This window comes from Schistocerca cancellata, chromosome 2, assembly GCF_023864275.1.
Source record: "Schistocerca cancellata isolate TAMUIC-IGC-003103 chromosome 2, iqSchCanc2.1, whole genome shotgun sequence".
NCBI classification, from domain to species: Eukaryota; Metazoa; Arthropoda; class Insecta; order Orthoptera; family Acrididae; genus Schistocerca; species Schistocerca cancellata.
In genome coordinates, this window is record NC_064627.1 from 356,756,305 (window position 1) to 356,770,271 (window position 13,967).

Genomic DNA, 13,967 nt, shown 5'->3' on the forward strand with positions numbered 1-13,967 from the left:
TTCCTTCTCTTAGAGTATTCTAGCCAAGGGGTGTGTACTGTGCATAAACTTATGATGTTATGTCTCCATCTATATTCTGTAAACCACTATATGGTTTGTGACAGAAAATCCATATTGTATCAGATTTATTGCCTCCTTTCCTATTCTGTTTGCAGATTGTACGAGGCAAGACTCATTGTCATTACTTCTTGCATAGTCTTATTGTTGTGGTTATTGTGCAAGATATATATAGGAAATGATATTTGAGGGCTTGTTTTGATGTGTGGACTCTCGGTATTTTGTGAGTGAGGCTACACAAGACACACAACACTTTTCTGCAATGTTTTCCACTGCAATTTTCTTAATCACTTGTACGACACTTTCACTCTGAGTAAAGGAAACTGAAACAGAGCATGCAGCTCTTCCAGGAATCTTCTCTTTCTGCTCTGTTAATTTAACGTAGTAAGAGTCACAGACTATCAAACACACCTCAAGAATGGTTTAAGCAAGCATTTTGGAATATTTAACTTTTGTGTATGAGCTATGCTTGTTAAGGATTGTTGTAATAAATGTGAATAACTGTTTAAAAAGGAACCAATCCAAAATGTGCCATAAACAATTCCTGGAAACTACAGGAAACATAAATTTGAATAGCAGGACAGGGATCTCACCTGGCATCCTCCTATATGCAAATCAGCTGCCTAAACCACTGTGCCACCACAATCTGCTAAATTAGATAGAAGGTATCTTGTAAGACTTGTACATATCAGCACCATTAGCAAGTGCTCACAAGCAATTAGGTGTAAGAAATTTACAGCTTTGGCCAACAGCCATATTCAAAACAAAAAGAAAAGATATATAGGTTTTTTTTGTCAGACTAGTACATGATAGTGTCATCAGCAAGTAAGTACTTGCTAATTAGTGTGGTATGAACTAGTCCTATTTGATACCTTGTCCATATTCCTTTTCTTTTGATTCTGAATGTAGTTGTCAGCCAAAATCCACAAAGAGTTTGATTTTTCCAGAATGAAACTAACATGGTGCAGTGGAATGTGGCTGTTTTCAATCTTCATGGCACATTAAAATTGTGCACCCGACTAGAATGTGAAACCAGAATACTGTCTTTCGTGGGCAATGTAGTGGAGGCCCACTATGGATATATTTCACGTTATTTGATTGGTCGCCCGTGTAGCATTGCGCCATCAGCACTGACACCACAGTATAAGCACTGGCAGTACACCAAGTGGACCTCCACTACCCTGTCCACATGTGGACAGAAATATTGGAAGGTATCAAGGCTGTTACAACTTGTGAAAGGTGTGCTACTCCTGCATGACAGTGCACTCATTCATGCCACTCTGCTAACTGTGGCTACTTGTTCTCATTTAGAATATGAAATCTTTCCAGATCTGTTTTACTGGCCAGATCTAGCACCCACAAATTGCTTCCTTCTCCGAAGACTGAGGAAATTATTGCCAGGACAACATTTTGTCAGTGGTGATGAGGTGATTTCCGCAGTGGAGAACTTTTTCCAGAGACAAACTAATGACTCGTACAATTATGGCATACAATAGGCTGTACATTGCTGGAAAAAATATGTAAACTTGAAATGGTCTTGTGCAGAGGACTAATAAATGTGCAAAAATTCAGAATTCTAGCCTTTTATTTTCGTACATTATGAAAATGTTGAGGAATGTTTGGGTGACAGAATACTTACAAACCAGTTACAATATAGGCACTGTGAAATAAAAGCAGGGGGAGAGAGAGAGAGAGAGAGAGAGAGAGAGAGAGAGAGAGAGAGACTAATAAAATATTGTGGCCATATTGCTTGCAATAATTTATTGTGAGTGTCTGGAGTTACAGTGTTCTATGTGACTTGAAAAAGGCACAAGTCATTTCAACCTAAAAAAGGGTTGCAAGACTGTGATGTACATAGCTATAGATATGTCTAACTCATATTAATAGGCTGTAGAATTATAAAAAATACTTTGTGCTCCTATGTGATGGCTTTTCTAGAGACTGAGCAACTCTGAAGGAACTAACAATTATTCCAAAAGGATCAGTCATGTGAAAATGTTCTCGGTTCATTCACATTATCCAAATAGAAGATTGCATGTTGATGTGGGCATTCTCAAGATAGTGTTATGGGATCACTATTGTACACAATATGTATTTAAATGACTTGGCATATTATGTCTATGGGTCTCTGTGGTTGTTTACTGATGACACAGTTACATAGAGGGAGATGACATCCATTGGAGAGTACTACAAAATGCAGAGTGTCTTGAAGGTGATCTGCACCTAGTGCAAAGATTATCATCTGCAATTCAGCAATGTAATGTAATGGGTATAAATAGATGATAAGACCTGATATTATTTGGCCATCAGTCACCAGAATTAGTCATAACCACCAAGTATCTAGGAAGTATCTAGCAAGTGGACTCTGCTAAATTCTTGGTTGTGTAAGTTGATAGCAAATTAAATTGGTCCTGCCGTATCTTAGATCTGGCAAAAAGACTTCATTCTGCAACTTTTTCCTTCCAAATAATTGCATCATCTGCACACATAGATGCCATCAGAGCTGCTTCCTGTGGATTTTTCAGTGCACTGTCATCTTACAGTGTCATTTTTTGAGGTAATCAGCATGTGATGAACAAGTGTTTCATCAATCAGAAGAGAGGTAAACACATCACGAGTGGTATTCACCCAAGACTCTCTTGCAGGAATCTGTTCTGGAAACTACAGGTTTCTACAATGATGTCTTGGTATATATTCTCCCTTGTGTGTTCTGTTAATAAAACTTGCTCCCTTTCCAAAACCAGTAGTGCATATCTTGGCTACAATATGAGGTCCAAAACAGGAGTTAAATAGTAACCAGATGACCTTCGTCCTTGTACAGAAAGGATAAATTATTCAGGCCTGAAAGTTTTCAGCACTCTGCGTACAGACATAAAAAGTCTATCTCTTGAAACATCTAAATTGAAAAGGAAAGTGGAAGAATATCTGTTGTGAGACTCATTCTACTCAGTGAATTTTTCATAAATTGGTGTGCATGTATGTAGTTTTATTGTATAACTTAGTTGTCCCATTTAATGCAAGCATTCTGGTAAATATGATTTTTTTATCATAAATGGAATCATATTGACGTTTAACTACAAGGATATTACTTAAGTGAATGTCTCATAATGTGTACATAAATGTTATTTGTGATATCTTGTTGTATTGTGTGTATCATTTTTTTCGTGTATTATGATGTAACATTAGGTGGTATACATACTATAATGAATCCACCATATTGTGAATGTTTCTATGGTATTTATTCCTCTAATGAGAGTGTTTAGAATAGCCCATTTAAACAGTCCAGTAGTTGATCTGTAACTTGTGCATCTTGCTAGGTTTCTTGCTTATCTTACTTTTTCTCACATTCGCTGAGCAATACTAATGCTGCAGGGGTCCTGCTATTCAGTACCCTTGAACCGTGACATAGCTTCTCCCCCATGGTCTTCGATGCATCATGTCAAAGACGCTGAAAGAGACTTTCCTTATTCCAGGAGAACACACTCTAAGAAGTTGAACTCAGTGTATTACCTGTAATGTACAATTCTAACTTCTCTTAATGAATTGACTATACATGCATTACATTCCAGTTAGATGATGTCATGTGACCGTTTCACACAAGACTCAGAACCAGAGTACAGTAAAATCTGAACAGCAATGCTGTAATGGTTTCTTTTCTGACATGGAGGTCACGTGCGCGTCATGCCTTTCCCTCGTGGTACCACAGAGCAAATGACACCATCGAGCAGGTAGAAGCGACAGTCCACAGCCTGCATTGCCAATAGCACACAATCATTACAATTTCAATCTGCACAAACCATAAAAAAAGTCCCAAAAGTGGGGGACTTCCTACTTACTACCTACCTTTACCCATGAATATTTTTCGTCAGCCATTGGATATCAAGGATGTGGAATGTCTCCTATGAATGACATGTTACACCTCAATTGTATTCTACTGTATCCATTATTATAAAATTTATAAGAAGTTAATGGGTGTAAATATTGTAAAAATGCAGACTCATTCCATATCCTAGAAACTTTAATGCCATTGGCATCAATGGAACCAACAATAAAAAAAAAAATAAGCAACTAGAAGCAGAAATAAATGGCCAGATAAATTTAAGGCAGAATGACAACATAAATGTAGCCATGGGGCAATCAGGTGCCACACTCAGGTTTATTGGAAGAATCCTAATGGAATTCTTTGTGGGTTTTGGCCAACAGCTATCTTAAGAAAAATATGAAACATGTAGATATAAGGTATCTTGTCAGGTTAGTACATACCACTACCATTGGCAAGTGCTTACTTGCTAGGGATACTGACATGTTCTGGTTTGTCTACAGTATATCTGTTCCTTTTCTGTGGCTATTGGCTAGACCAATAAACTGTTTAAGTGTAACTACATGTTAGCATTTGCTAAAGGTACTGGTATATACTAGTCTGTCAAGATACCTTGTATGTACAGGGTGACAGTTATTGAACTGTACGAAATAAACCTGTCATTACTCCTGAATGGTTTGCATTAGGATGTTTAAACTGCATGATTGGCCCCGGGACATGATAGAAATTAGTATGTGCATGATGATTTGGTTTGGCGACAAAGCCCACTTTTATTTGGATGGGTTTGTCAATAAGCAAAATTGGCACATTTGGGGGACTGAGAATCCACATGTCACCATCGAGAAGTCTCTTCGTCCTCAACAGGTGATTGTGTGGTGTGGAATATCCAGTCATGGAATAATTGGTGCGATATTCCTTGACTCTGCGGTGACTACCAAACGGTATGTAAAGGTTTTGAAAGAGGGTTTCATCCATTTTATCCAAAGTGTGCCTAATTTCGAGAAGACATGGTTCATGCAAGACAGAGCTCGACCCCATCGAAGCAGGAGAGTGTTTGATGTCGTGGAGGAGCACCTCAGGGACTGCATTCTGGCCCCAGGGCACCCAGAGACCACTGGCATGGGCCTCATTGGGCACCATATTCTCTGGTTCTGAACACATGCAACTCCTTTTTGTGGAGCTATGGTAAAGACAAGGTGTACAACAACCACCCCAAAATCATTGCTGAGCTTAAAACAGCCGCTTTGGAGGTCATTGACAGCAGTGATGTTCCAGCACTTCAGCAGGTCATGCAGAATTTCGCTATTTGTCTGCACCACATCATCGCCAATGATGGAAGGCATATCAAAGGTGTCATAACCTAAATCTGAATATCTGTAGTGACATTTACATGTTGAATAAAGTCTGTGCAAACCATAGTTTGTAACTAATTTATGTTTTTTCGTGTAGTTCAATACTTATCACCTTGTATTTTTATTGAGCAAGGTGGTAAATACTGCCATCTTGCATTTAGGAGGACAACAGTTCAGATTTCTGTCCAGCCACTCAAAGTTACATTTTCTGTGCTTTGCCTAATTGTCAAAGGCAAATTATGGTTTGTTTCCTTTGAAAAGAACAGAGCCGGTTACCTTCACTATCCTTTCTCAGTCTGCACTACAGCTCTTTAACTAATGATCTCATTGTCAATAGGACAGTAAATCCTAACTTTCCTTTCTCACTTCCATCCTTCCATATCTGTTTCTTTTGTTTTCTACATCTGCATGGCTACTTTGCAATTCAGGTAGATGTTTCATCAAACCACATTCGCACCATTTCTCTCCCATTCCACTCTCAAATAGCACATGGAAAAAAGAACACACAAATCTTTCCATGCAGGCTCTAATTTCTCTTATTTTATTACAATGATAATTTCTCCGTATGTAGATTTCTCCCTATGTAGATGGTTGTCAACAAATATTTTTACATTCAGAAGAGAAAGATGATGATTGAAATTTCATAAAAGATCTCCTCGCAATGAGAAATGTGATTGAAATTTCATAAAAAGATCTCCCCATAATGAAAAAGCCTTTGTTTTGATGACTGCCATCCCAATCGGCGCATCATATCCATGAAATTGTCCCCTATTTCATGATGGTATGTAGTGATCTGCCCTTCTTCGAACTTTTTCCATGACCTCTATCAATCCTAACTGGTAAGGATTCCATAATGCGCAGTAATACTCTGGAAGAGGTCGGACAAGCATAGTGTAGGGAGTCTTTTTAGTAGATCTGTTGCACCTTCCAAATGTTCTGCCAATAAAATGCAGCTTTTGTTTGCTTTCCCTACAACATTATCTACATGATCATTCCAGTTTAAGTGGCTTGTAACTGTAGTTCCTTTAGTTGTATTTACAACCTTTAAATTTGTGCAGTTTATCATGTAACCTAAATTTAATCAATTCCATTTAGTATTCCTGTGGATGACCTCACACATTTTATTGTTTAGAATCAATTGCCACTCTTCACACCCTGTAGATATCTTATCTAAATCATGTTGCAATTTGCATTTAGTTCTGAAGATGGCTGTTAACTGAAATCGATAAAGTTTTTAAGTATTATTAATAAATTCCAGTCCAGACTAAACTGTTACATAAATGCACCTGTGATGTGGTCCTCTCCATAAATTTGTGTTTCGTGAAAACTTTGCAACATTATATTTTCTATACAGGGTGAGTCAAAAAGGACTTTATAACTTTGGAATGATATTGAAATTTATTGAGATGACTTACAGAACCAGCAGATATGTCATTTTGTAGCCAACAGCCACAACTTTCACTTAAAGGCATCAAGTGTCTTTTTGGTGTGATGTGACTACCATTTGTGATGTGGCAAACATTCCACCGTTAATCAATTTCTTCCCACACTCATTGCAGCAAATCGGATGTAACTTGTGCATTGGCTGAGTATATTCAATTTTTCAGGTCAGCTAAATTGCCTGGTAGGGGAGGAACGTACACACGGTCTGTAATGAAACATCAGAGAAAGAAATCCAATGGTGTCAAGTTTGGAGAGCGAGATGGCCAAGCGATTGGCCCTTCACAGGCAATCCACCAACCTGGAAAGTGATTATCGAGGAAACCTCAAACTTCCATGAGGAAATGAGGTGGTACACTGTCTTGCTGGTAATAAAAAGTTTTCAAGCAGATCCAGATACACAGTACCAGTGACAGTTTCCTCCATGATGAAAAAAGGACCATACTCTTTCACTCTGTAAAGTCACAAAACAGATTATCTCTGGGGATGTCATAAACGTGTTTCAGGGTTGCATGTGGATCTTAACTTTGGGGCTGTCACAAATGTGTTCCAGGGTTGCATGTCAGTCTTCACTGCCCATGTTCTGCAGTCATGGGCGTTCACCATGCCACTATATGAAATGTTGACTCATCACTGAAAATGGTTGTGTTCAGGAATGTCTCATTGTCCTCTATCCAGTGCAATGTTTCCCCACATAATTCCACATGAGCAACCTTATCTGCATCACTTATGTGCTGTGCCATCAAAAATCTGCATGGTTTCAAGTATAAATGTCTTCACAGTACTTGCCAAACAGCATTTTGTGGAATACCATCTCACATGATGCATGTCCTGTTGATTTTTATGGCCTGTGGTCAAAGCTCTCTCTATCCTGCAGAATTTAATCATCAACAAGCAGGCATCCTGGTTATTTATCACATCGCAGTTAACAACCCATTTCAACAAAGTTATTGTACCAAGAGTAAATTTTAGGTCTACTTGGAGGTTCTTTGGCATACTGAGTGCAAAATTTACACCGAACAGGTGTTGCAGATCTTGTTTCATGAAACCAAACACACAGTGAGCATGCCTCACACCAGTGAAATTAGCCACTCCTGGTGTCAAAATGTGGTACTGATTCACTGTGTAAATCAAACTTGAGGTTGTTTCCTACAAAATAACACATCTACTGATTCTGTATGTTATCTCAATAAATTTCCTTATCATTCCAAATATGTAAAGTCCTTTTGGCTCACCCAGTATTATTTGTCTGGTAGCTGAATTTATATGTGGTACTATAGAGCTAAATGTTCCCAGGCAAATAAAGCTTTTCTCTAAAGATTCTCTTGTGTTTCCTGATAACACAGGTGAAGCTGCAGACAAGCAGAGAGCAGCTTATGACATGCAGAAAGCAGTGTGAAGCAGCTGAAGAAGCCCAGAATGTCCTGAATAGCCGTGTTTCGGAATTAACAGTGCAGTGGGACACTTGCCGAGCCCATGGAGCACAGCTACAGCAGGACAAGGACAGCCTTCAGCGTGCACTTGACGGTGTGCGAGCAGACAAGGCTGCTCTGGAAAGAGCTCGTCAGGATTTAACTGCTGCTGTGAGTGAACTTTAGTTTTTAATATTGTATACTATAAGGAGAAACAAAACTGCCATTCTGTGTGTCAGTGTGTGGAATGTCAGATCCCTTAATTCGGCAGGTAGGTTAGAAAATTTAAAAATGGAAATGGATAGGTTAAAGTTAGATATAGTGGGAATTAGTGAAATTCGGTGGCGGGAGAAAAGGACTTCTGGTCAGGTGAATACTGGATTATAAATAAAAAATTAAATAAGGGTAATGGAGGAGTAGGTTTAATAATGAATAAAAAAATTGGAACGCAGATAAGCTACTATGAACAGCATAGTGAACGCATTATTGTAGCCAAGATGGACATGATGCCCACATCCACCACAGCAGTACAAATGTATGTGCCAACTAGCTCTGCAGATGATGAAGAGATTGAAGAAATGTGTGATGAGATAAAAGAAATCATTCAGATATTTAAGGAAGACACAAATTTAATAGTGATGGGGACTGGAATATGACAGTAGTAAAAGGAAGAGAAGGAAAAATAGAGGGTGAATTTGGACTTGAAGAAAGGAAAGAAAGGGGAACTGCCTGGTAGAATTTTGCACATCACAGCTAACACTTGGTTTAAGAATCTTGAAAGGAGGTTGTATATGTGGAAGAGACTTGGAAACACCGGAAGGTTTCAGACTCATTATATAATGGTGAGACAGAGATTTCGGAACCAGATATTAAATTGTAAGACATTTCCAGGTGCAGATCTGGACTGTGACCACAATGTATTGGTCATGAACCGCAGATTAAAACTGAAGAAACTGCAAAAAGGTAGGAATTTAAGGAGATGGCACCTGGATAAACTGAAGGTTTTTGAGTGTTTCAGATAGAGCATTAGGGAACGATTGACAAGAACAGGGGGGTGGGAATGCAGTAGAAGAAGAATGGGTAGCTTTGAGAGATGAAATAGTGAAGGCAGCAGAGGCGTGTAGGTAAAAAGATGAGGGTTAGTAGAAATCCATGGGTAACACAAAAGATATTGAATTAAATTGATGGAAGGAGAAAATACAAAAATTCAGTAAATGAAGGAGGCAAAACGGAATATAAACACATAAAAAATGAGATCAACAGGAATTTCAAAGTGGCTAAGCAGGAATGGCTAGAGGACAAATGTAAGGATTTAGAAGCACTTATCACTAGGGGAAAGATAGATGCCACCTACAGGAACAGTGAAGAGAACCTTGGAGAAAAGAGAACCACATGTATGAATTGCAAGAGCTCGGATAGAAAACAAGTCCTAAGCAAAGAAGGGAAAGCCAAAAGGTGGAAGGAGTATATAGAGGGTCTGTACAAAGGAAACATAGTTGAGGGCAATATAATGGAAATGGAAGAGGACGTAGATGAAGATAAGATGGAAGATATGATACTGTGTGAAGAATTTGACAGCGCACTCAAAGTCCTAAGTCGAAACAAGGCCCTGACAGTAGACAGTGTTCTGTTAGAGCTGATAGCCTTGATTGAGCCAGCCATGACAAAACTCTTCTATCTAGTGAGCAAGATACAGACAAAATACACTGAGACTTAAAGAAGAATATAATATTCCAAATCCAAAGAAAGCAGATGCTGACAGGTTTTAAAATTCTATTTACATCGAGGGGCATGAAAGGGAAGCAGTGGTTGGGGAGGAAGTGAGACAAGGTTGTAGCTATCCTCGATGGTATTCAATCTGTATATTGAGCAAGCAGTAAAGGAAACAAAAGAAAAATTTGGAGTAGAAATGAAAGCCCAGAGAGAAGAAATAAAAGCTTTGAGGTTTGTCGATGACAATGTAATTCTGTCAGAGACAGCAAAGGATTTGGAAGAGCAGTTGAACAGAATGGACAGTATCTTGAAAGGAGGATGTAAGATGAATATCAACAAAAGCAAAACGAGGATAATGGAATGTAGTCAGATTAAATCAAGTGATGCTGAGGGAATTAGATTAGGAAATTAGACTCTTAAATTAGTAGAATGAGATTTTCACTCTGCAGCAGAGCGTGAGCTGATATGAAACTTCCTGGCAGATTAAAACTGTGTACTGGACCAAGACTCGAACTCAGGACATTTGCCTTTCGCGGGCAAGTGCTCTACCGAGCTCACGTCTCGATTTGGCACACAGTTTTTATCTGCTGGGAAGTTTCACTTAAAGTGGTAGATGAGTTTTACTATTTGGGCAGTAAAATAATTGATGATGATGATGGTCAAAATAGAGAGCATATAAAATGTAGACAGGCAACGGCAAGAAGAGAAATTTGTTAATATGAAGTATGGACTTAAGTGTCAGGAAGTCTTTTCTGAAAGTATTTGTATGAAGTGTAGCCATCTATGAAAGTGTAACAGTTTCTACAAGAATAGAACACTAGCTTTTGAAAGTGTGAAGCTACAGAAGAATGCTGAAGATTAGATGAGTAGATTGTGTAACTAATGAGGAAATAGTGAATAGAATTTGGGAGAAAAGAAATTTGTGGTACAACCTGACAAGAAGGAATCATTTTGTAGCACACATTCTGACACATCAAGGGCTTACCAATTTAGTACTGGAGAAAAGTGAGGGGGTTAAAAACCATAACAGAGACAAAGAGAAGAATACAGATAGCAGATTCAGAAATATGTAAGTTACAGTAGTTACTTGAAGATGAAGAGGGTTGCACAGGATAGAGTAGCATGGAGAGCTGCATCAAACCAGTCTTCAGAATGAAGACCATAACAACAACAACAACAACAACATAAACATACTAAACTAACTGAAAAGAAATATCTTCTGTGTGTGTGCTTTATTTTAATTTCTCAGCTGTACAAGACAATATTATAAAGCATTTACTGATAAATTAAAAAAGGCATTGTTATCAATTTCCAAATCAGCCAAGGCTTGAACAGGGGTTATTGAAAGTGGAGGTAACTGGATTTGAGTATTATGTTGCTTACAGCTTAAAAAAATTGTCTGCTGGAATATGGTTTCCAGTTATTTTCATAGTCACCGCTCACATACTTATATTCATGTTGTTTTGTTTCCATAATGAATTTTCTATCTGCAGCAGAGTATGTGCTGATTTGAAAACTTCCTGGCAGATTAAAACTGTGTACTGGAGCAGGACCAAACCTGGCACCTTTGTCTTTCATGGCCAAGTTCTCTACCGACTAGACTGTCACAAGGGAAACTCTGCATTGCCCCCCTCCTCCTGCACCCTCCCCTGTCCCTCAAATATAGTGGTAAGAGGGCCCAGTGGACAGCCCATCAAAAACTGAAGACTGATCAAGTGTAAAAACAGGAAAAAGGTGCCCTGGACAGTGGAGGAAAAAAAAAGCAAAATAGAAACAGTGACTGATCTGAGAACAAGAAGTGGGTATAGAGCTACCAGCACAACAAATGGCGTCGTGGTTAGGTGGTTACAGTGTTGGAATGCCAAGCAGGTGAGCCATATACAAACCTCCCTCATGCCAGTTTACTTATTTTGTTTTTTTCACTGTTTGCTTTATTCAAGTCTGTGTTGTGGTTTAACGTCTGTTTGCAACAGCGAGCTGTAAAGTAGGGACATACAATGACTGTTCATTCTGCACAACTACTCTATTAGCAGCCTAAAGCAAGTGGTTTTCAAATGGGAACCACAAATGTTTGATGACAAGGTGACAAGTCATCCAAATCATCCACTGGAAAACTCGTCTGTTGTGTCATACACAGCATTCTGACAGCACACGCATCATATGATAGTAATCTCTTATCAATGCACCTAACTAGTACACCTGATGAGTGAGTGAAATATGCCTCCTTGCCCGATATAGGTGTTCGTATGAATGTGAATGAGATCACTCCAAAGGAAATGATGAAAAAAATAATAGTTTCCCACATAAGCTGCAACAAATGAACAATCACACAGTTTCTCTGTGCATTGTCAGATCATACGTTTTTAACATTTTGGAAGTCTTAACTGTTTAATTCCTTTGTTGTAACATATTTCACACATGTTTATCTATGGTTTTCATGTCTGTGAGACATCTATGTGGTTTCTCGTCTGCTGTCATTATTCATCATATTTACTTGTGACGGTAACATCTTCTTATCACATGACTCCTATTCTATAACAAATGTATAGTATGACAACTGCCAAGACTACAGAAAGAGAACAAACACTTCAGTGACTGGACAGACAGTCCATAATTTGTGGAAAAATAAATAAATAAATAAATAAATGGCACGAGGGAGTTCTGAAAACGGCTCAACTGCTTGGCAGTCCAACACCATGACCCTTACCCATGGCACCGTTATTGCATCACGTTGCTCTTTATAGCATTTCTTGTTCGTGGACAGTTCACTTTTTGTGTTTTTTTACCCCCCACTGTTCATTACACTTTCCTCCTGTTTTCATGCTTGATCTGTGTTTAGTTTTTGATGGGCTATCAACTGGGCCCTCTTACCACTAAATCTGAGGCGGGGTGCGGTGGGGAGTTTGTCTTGTAAGCACAACTCATGACCTGCCATTACAATGTTATTTCCACTATTACCTCTCTACTACCTTACAAGCTTTACGGAAGTTCTCCTGCATTCTTTGTGGGACTAGTACTCTTGGAAGAAATGATATAGCTGTGGAAGAGCTAGCCACAGGTTCCAGATTTGAGTCCCAGTCAGGTATACAGCTCTAATCTGCCAGGTAGTTTCAAATCAGTGCACACACTCTGCTGCAGAACGAAAATTCAATTCCGGAAAAATCCCCTCAACTGTGGCTAAGCCTTCCCTCTGGTATGCAGGAGAACATCTGTGAGGTTAATAAGTGGCAGAAAGGTACTGGCAAAAGTAAATATGCGAGGCTGGGTCATGAGTCATGCTTGGATAGCTCAATCGATAGAGCACTTAGCTGTGCAGGGCAAAGGACCCAGGATCGATTCACAACCTGGCACACAGTTTTATTTTGCAAGGAAATTTCATGTTGTTTTGTATTTAGACAAAGATCTCACACAATAGTTTTTATACGCCTGAAGATGCCATGAACACATTCGGGAATCAGTTGCTTTAATAAAAAGATGTAATTAGGAGTAATTAATGGATTGTAATTGCTGAGATTCCAAAACTACTACACTTTATATTATGTAGAGGGCAATTGTCAGGCTCGAGGTATTGATTGGCGAAATGAACAGTTGTTGAGAAGCAATTGAAAGAAGGAGATGTAATTAAAAAAGGAAATATTAATTTTAAAATGTTTAAACCAATAGAATGAAAGAATGAATAAGATATAAAAAATGAACATATAGGAAAAATGAAGATTTGAGTATTTAGATACAGTGTGGACAAGAGCAAAGACAGAAGAATTAAAGGGCAGAAATGCATAAAAAAAGAATGGAAGGAAATAAGAATCTAAAACAAATTGTGACTAGTAAAATCCTGGTGGAAAATGAGAATAATAACCTAGTATGGTCGGGAGAACTGTTTCCCAACTTTAGATTTCAGAGACTTTAGTCTCAGTAGGACACAGGTGGGGAAAGGGGTCAGGGTTCTGGAAATTACCCCAGTACCTTAATAATAATGTTGCTAAGTGTGTGCAGCTATGTGCTGCTTTGTGTCTGCAGCATGACGATAATTGTGGCTTGCCAGTATAGAGTGACTGTCAGTTTTGATTCACCCCTACTGAGCATTTTTTGGCGAAAGTGCAAATACTACACCTGAACTTGCAGTTGAGAAGGTAGGTCACTGAGTGCTTCTGTATGTGACACTCGTTTCTGCAG

At 38.7% G+C, this 13,967-nt stretch overlaps 1 protein-coding gene across 1 annotated transcript in view; it reads left to right on the forward strand.

Annotated features, from left to right (window-relative positions):
* LOC126161742 (rootletin) overlaps nt 1–13,967 on the forward strand; it is a 267,518-nt gene that overhangs the window by 57,964 nt on the left and 195,587 nt on the right. The window contains exon 9 of the mRNA XM_049917782.1: nt 8,016–8,252. Within this exon, the coding sequence (XP_049773739.1) occupies nt 8,016–8,252 (237 nt within the window). The remainder of the gene's footprint in view (nt 1–8,015; nt 8,253–13,967) is intronic.